The sequence below is a fragment of the Limanda limanda genome, chromosome 1, assembly GCF_963576545.1.
Source record: "Limanda limanda chromosome 1, fLimLim1.1, whole genome shotgun sequence".
Classification (NCBI taxonomy): domain Eukaryota; kingdom Metazoa; phylum Chordata; class Actinopteri; order Pleuronectiformes; family Pleuronectidae; genus Limanda; species Limanda limanda.
Genome location: NC_083636.1, coordinates 13,606,250 through 13,612,357, shown reverse-complemented (window position 1 = coordinate 13,612,357; position 6,108 = coordinate 13,606,250). Strand labels below are relative to the sequence as shown.

The window sequence follows — 6,108 nt, the reverse complement described above, 5'->3', positions numbered from 1 at the left end:
ATCATTTATTGCTATAACACTGGAATCTTTAGATTTGGATGAAGGCCGCACATGAGTTTTTTTCCCCCTCGTGACAAAATGGATAAAAGGCAGATTGGCTGCATCAGTGTCAGGAACTACCAATCAGATGAGCTACATGACTTCCAGGTTGGCACTGAACCACCTTCCAACCTGGCACTGAACACAAAGGAAGGTTATATCCTGGACGGAAGCCTTGTCGGATTACGTTAAGTTTGGCCGTTGGGTTTGTAGGAACTGACCTTGACATAGTTGACGCTGAAGGGTGATTTGACTTTTTCCTGTTTACTGGGATGCATTCATGTTCCTTAGTGCAGCCACATGTGTTTTACATTAAGTTGATCTTTACTGTGTTTGGCAAGAGCACCCAAGCAGTAGTTGTGTTTTTATGTGGACACAGTGCCCCCTAGTGTTTAGAATGAGGTAGTCCTCAAACAAAAAAGAAGGCCATACATCCCCCTAAACCAGGTCTCCTTAAAAGGGGTGACTGTTTAAAAGTAAACCTGCATAAATGAGGTGGGGGTGGGGCTCAGGAGTTAGAGGGGGTTGTCCAGTCAGCAGAATGTCGGTGGTTCGATCCTTAGCTCCTCTGGTCTGCATTCCGAAGTCTTTGGGCAAATTGTATGAACTGTATGAATATGAGATTGAGTTACCATTTACCATAAGTGGCTGAAAACCTTTCTTCACAACCTTTGCTCCTTGTAAAAATTATTGTTTCCTCCTGCATCGTCATGCAAATTGATCAGAATCCCCTTAGAGCCCATTCACGGTCTACTTCAGATATTTGTGAGATGTAAAACACACTAAATCACTGGAGGAGATAAAACAGTGTAGATGCAGTTGATGTAAAGGAAATTGTTCTTTATGCAACTTTACCACAACACTGATCGCACCCGCTCGCCAATGTCTCTTATTCTCTCGTAGCGTTGACTCGCTCGTCCTTGCAGCACCAAGTGAGCAATTCTCTGATTCTCCTCACGTCACAGAAAAGTACATTGAATTAATTTTTCAATACTTTTCAATATTTTACTAATTCTTGGAGGCCTTTGCCTCAACAATCTCGATCATTGTTGTATTTTCTTCTGTTCCTCTTCTTCAACATTCATAATTGAAGTGCCCCTCATCTCCTTATTTCCAACCGTTTATCTCCCCGTTCTGTCCACGTCCGAATCAGCAACAGGACTTCTTCTCTGGGGGTTCGTAGGCACCGACTACGCCGTTAACCGGCCGGGAGTCGGCTCCGAGGGAAACCCGAGGTGTGCTCCTCACTTCTCCCTGGTGGACGTTGAGGCCGTTGCGATAGATCAGCTCTCTGGCCATCATCATGAAGGCCTCCGCCACGTTCTGACTCTCCTGGACACAAAGGTTGGATACAAAAATATGAACCAACTTCCAAACGTCACCTCAGTGTTTGATATGTGTGTGTGAACAGTCATTACCTTTGCCGATGTTTCTAGAGCAGCGAGGATTCCTCGCTCCTTTGCCAGATCGCAGGCATCTTCAAACTGAACCTGTCGCTCCGGCTCCATGTCACATTTGTTACCTAGAAGGAGACATTCAGAGAATAGAGATGGAAACTTAAGATTCTTCCTAACACCGAACACAGGGTTATATAACTGAAGTTGTTCTGCATTTCAATACCTCTGCCAAAGTGGTTATGTTTTTGTGTGCGTGTGTTTGTTTGTTAACAAGATTATTTATTTTTGCTGATCCAGGAATTTTTCCGCCTTTTTTAACACTGCGACATAAAGCGTTGATTTCTCAAAGCATAATTCATGAATCCTGATGAATAAATATTAGGCATGTAACATTTGGTGGAGAAACAAATACAAATCTGGATGTAGTGAATTTAAATATGGTTTCATAAGGGGCCTTTTGGATCTTGGTGGAGGTAATTGCTCTACTGAGTGCCATTCTGGTTATTAATGCATGTAGGTTACAAACTAAGCGCAACACCAGAATATACTTCATGGTACAAATTGAACGCGTACAGTATAACATACATACAGGTGTTTTTTCAAATAATTTTCAATGTGATCAAAACTCAAATTTGACTGTGAATCCAACATTTAAATCAAACAGCAAATGCAGCAAATATTGATGTGTTTATGTGTGTGTGTGTAAATTCAATCTCTTGATGGTATTTTTCAGTTCATACTCATGACTGAAATGAATGATATAATTAACTCCATTTAAATTTAGAAAATAGATTATGAGGGATACACGGCTTTGTGTTCCAACTTTCACTATATTCTCAAATGTTCACATCAGGCTCACCTATGAGTACCAGCACCACATTAGTTGCCCCGTACAGCTCCACCTCCTTGATCCAGTGTTTCACCGAGTCAAAGGTCGAGCGTCGTGTGATGTCATAGGCGATCATGGCGCCATGAGCGCTGCGGTAGTAGCTCTGGGTGATGGTACGAAACCTCTCCTGACCTGCCGTGTCCCACACCTGGATCTGTCACACACACACACACACACACACACACACACACACACACACACACACACACACACACACACACACACACACACAAACTGTGAATCAGCTGTAACAAACTCATGAATATATACTGTTTACACACATAGATAGATGACTGAATGTATGGCTCGTACACAACAAAATAAGATGATGGGGCTAAAACCACACACACACAAACACACCTCCTTGGTCCCTGAGCATCTCACAGACCATGTGAGCGTGGTAACAGCCGTCATAGCAACCAATCCAGACCCACCAGCTCAACCTACTTCTTTTCAATCCCCTTGGGAAAAGGTTTTCTTCTATTTCCCCAGTTTTTTACCATTCGAAAACCCAACAAAAGGATTATCTTTATATTTTGGTAAAGAAATAATATCTCACATTTATAACATGTTTATATTCACAAATGTAAAGTATAGTATGATGTTGAAGTATATTTGTCCTGCTTACTAACTCTTTAATGAACAAGTTGTAAAAACAAAAAAACTGAATAGTAGTAATAGTAGCAGTTGTTATTGTAGTAGTAGCTGTAATCGTAGTAGAAGTAGTAATAGTAGTAGAAGTAAAAGTCCTTGCAGCAGTTGTAATAGGAGTACAAGTAATAATAATTGGCACATGGCACAGATAACCATGGATACTCAGAAATGCAGAAGTGAACGCTTTCTGTCTCAGGTGGTTCCCTTTCTGCAGCCTCGGGCTTCAAACCGTTCGTTAGAGTTGAGGTGAAAGGAAAAACCTGCAGCTCTTCATTGTTTGGTCTAGTGAAAGCTTCACTGTCAGTAACCCGCATGTCCTTCATTTTACTGTTTTACTTTAACTTTTACACCCTGTGTTGTGGATTAATAATTGACAGACACAATTGAAGTGAAAATAAAAAAGGTATTTGGGCTTCATCAAATGAGACCGGGAAATCATAATGGTTATATATCAGGGGCGGTAACCTTCGACATGGCAGTTCTCGTAAACCGTTAACGCTCAACAATTTATGACGCTGCCTATGTAAGCATTTGCGTCAAAGTTCAGTTATCACGTTTGTTTGGAAGAGAAAGCACACCTTGCATTTCTTTTTTCTTATCCTCCAGTGACCGAACTGGCTTGTCCACAAAACAAGACAGTTGCTTTAGGTGTGTTTATGTGTGGGTGTGTGACGCCCTGTGGCTGCAACCAATCCACAAACAAGCCTTTAGCCAGAGGGAGAGAGGTATAAAAACAGAGAGAGAGATGAATGGGGTGGGGGGGGAAGGCACTATGAAAACAGTAATTTATTTTATTTGACCTTTCTGGCCTTCCTTGGCTGTAGTTAATGCCTAATTTGGGAGAGTGACTACAGTGATAACACATCGATTAATATAAATAAGATTGCAAATAAGTTATCAGTGAGTTGGGCTATGATAGGAAATGTGTACGCCTGTATTTAAATATTCATATTCCGTTTAACTAGTTTTTAAGTGCTGCACAAGCTTAAAGTGAAAACTAGAATATTGAAAAACTGAGTAAATAGAAACGATAGACTTAAATAATTGAGAGTTAAAATACTGCAAGGTAGCAGATGAAGTCAAGGTCTCAAACTCGACATGAATTTATAGCCAGAGAGAAGAAGTGGGTCTTTGGTAAAGATTAAAAGTTCTCAGGGGCTCTGTTGTTCTGATATGAATAGACAAATATTTTTGTTAATTGTTTTGGCCCACAAACCACATTATATTTGTGCTATTTGGGCCTTATTCACAATTTACCACATGAACCCCTTTTAGGTTTACACCCAGATTACACCTTGATTAGAGCTGCGCATGTTTGCCAACAAAGGCCCATATTTGTTTTGGGATATTTGAGCCACATTTGCTATTGAGCCACTTGAAGCTCACATCTATTTTGTTTGAGCCACAATAAGGTTTAGGGCCTGAAGCTATCTGGCGTGTCATGACCCCACAGAGAGAAGTCACTCCTGGTTTTATTTTTACACACACAAAAGCTCCAGCAGAGAAACCTGACGGACAAGTTCTTCATGTGAGAACCTCGTCTGACCTGTCTTTGACTATGTTGAACCGATTTTATCAGAGAAGGAAGACTCACTGTCTTATAAACATAGAGAAACCATAATGTTTGACTGGAACAATGTGTTTGCTCTTTTTAACGCAAACGCCTGCTTCCATGCAGTGTCATTGTCAGAACCAGCGGACTGAACCACACTCATGATAATGATAGGGGACATGCAGCACGCACAACTGGAGCTCATCAGGGTTCATGGTGATAAATTAAAAACTTTTCAATGCCACATTAAATGCAGTTTATTAGCCTTTTCATTGATGGTGATAAAATATGATGGAGAACCTGTTCAGGGATTGTTAATCCCAGTATAAAACAATATTTCTGGATGCCTGGTATAAAACAGATGGATGGAATAAAAATGTTTATAAATTCATTGAAGTTTGGCTAAAGTTGACACTTCCTTAGCTGTAGCAGCTAGCAGCAGTGACAGCCCTCAGTTATATGTGAAATCATTCTCTAACCAAACTTACTGCTTTATAGTTCAGACTAAGGAGAGTGAGTTTTTATGGCTTTTTTTAAAGTCTGCTGATATGACTTTCATTTGCATAACTGACTTGTTGTAATTGCCCTTGCACTTCCTATGCCAAACCTTCACTTCCTATAGTCACCTGCCGGGAGTCTCAGTTTTGACGTTAGATTTTGAATACATGAATTATTAAAGCTGTTTATATCACAGCTGCTGTGTTGGGGAAACTTCTAACTCCATCACCAACCACTGCACACACAGTAATGCACCAACCTTGACTTTCTTCCCCTCGACGTCCACGGTGCGCACGGTGAAGTCCACGCCGATGGTGTTCTGCTGCCTCTCTGCGAAAATCCCAGACTTGAAATTCTGCACCACGCAGGTCTTGCCCACGTTGGAGTCTCCGATGAGGATGATCTTGAACAGGAAGTCGAAGGAGTCGTCGTGCTCGGGCCCTGGGGTCTGCATGGTGGAGGTTACAGAGGTGTGACACTAGAGGAAAAGCTCCTTCCTGTGTGCTGTGTAGATGCACTTGCCCGGTTAGGACTTTATAATGCTGGGTTATTGGAAAGGAAATGTAAAAACCCCACTTCTTCTCCTTCCAGGCTAGATTTCCAGCCGCAGAGTGAATTTCGTTGAAGTCATTCACTTGTGGCATGTAAAACCGGTTTGACTTTGTTTGCCGAGATGCAAAAAGGCTGCAATTCGCAGATCAGATTCCATTTAAATTTTGAAACTGATCCTTTTTTTAAATACTAACAACTCTGTCTTGTAATCCTGCATAGTGTCCTTCTCTGGGCCTGTCTGCTGTCCGGCTTCTTCTCAGGTGTTGACCCACTTTGCAAAAGAAAGCATGAACACACATCCCATCCTTCTGTCAGTCAGAGAGAAAAAGGGAACTTCCTTTAGATAAAACAGGCACAGGATTAAAACAGATCTCCTGCTGTGTGATCCACCTGCTGCTCGCTCTCCCACGTCAGTCTTCTTTCCTGTTCTCTCTCTTTATGTCGTCCTCTCATCAGTTTTTCCAGTTCTCACCGTCTGACAGCCTCCTGTGTGTTTCCTCGCTGCACCTGTGGTAACAATAGAAACC

General features: G+C 41.6%; 1 protein-coding gene across 1 annotated transcript; it reads right to left on the bottom strand.

The window, feature by feature from the left end:
- Window positions 1–1,188: 1,188 nt before the first annotated feature.
- LOC133006788 (ras-related protein Rab-19-like) lies at window positions 1,189–5,483 on the bottom strand. The gene is made up of 4 exons (XM_061075689.1): window positions 5,289–5,483; window positions 2,296–2,479; window positions 1,458–1,561; window positions 1,189–1,371 (listed from the first exon to the last, which is right to left on the bottom strand). The coding sequence occupies exons 1-4, from the start codon at window positions 5,481–5,483 to the stop codon at window positions 1,189–1,191; spliced, it is 666 nt and encodes a 221-aa protein (XP_060931672.1).
- Between the last annotated feature and the right edge of the window lie 625 nt (window positions 5,484–6,108).

What these genes read in the sequence shown, in the direction of transcription:
- LOC133006788 (XM_061075689.1), bottom strand. Translation starts at nt 5,483, where the DNA reads ATGCAGACCCCAGGGCCCGAGCACGACGACTCCTTCGACTTCCTGTTC. An exon ending in TGTGGTGCTGGTACTCATAG is followed by an intron (nt 1,562 to 2,295) that starts GTGAGCCTGATG and finishes GTCTCCTTCTAG; the next exon opens with GTAACAAATGTGACATGGAG. An exon ending in CTCTAGAAACATCGGCAAAG is followed by an intron (nt 1,372 to 1,457) that starts GTAATGACTGTT and finishes CTTTGTGTCCAG; the next exon opens with GAGAGTCAGAACGTGGCGGA.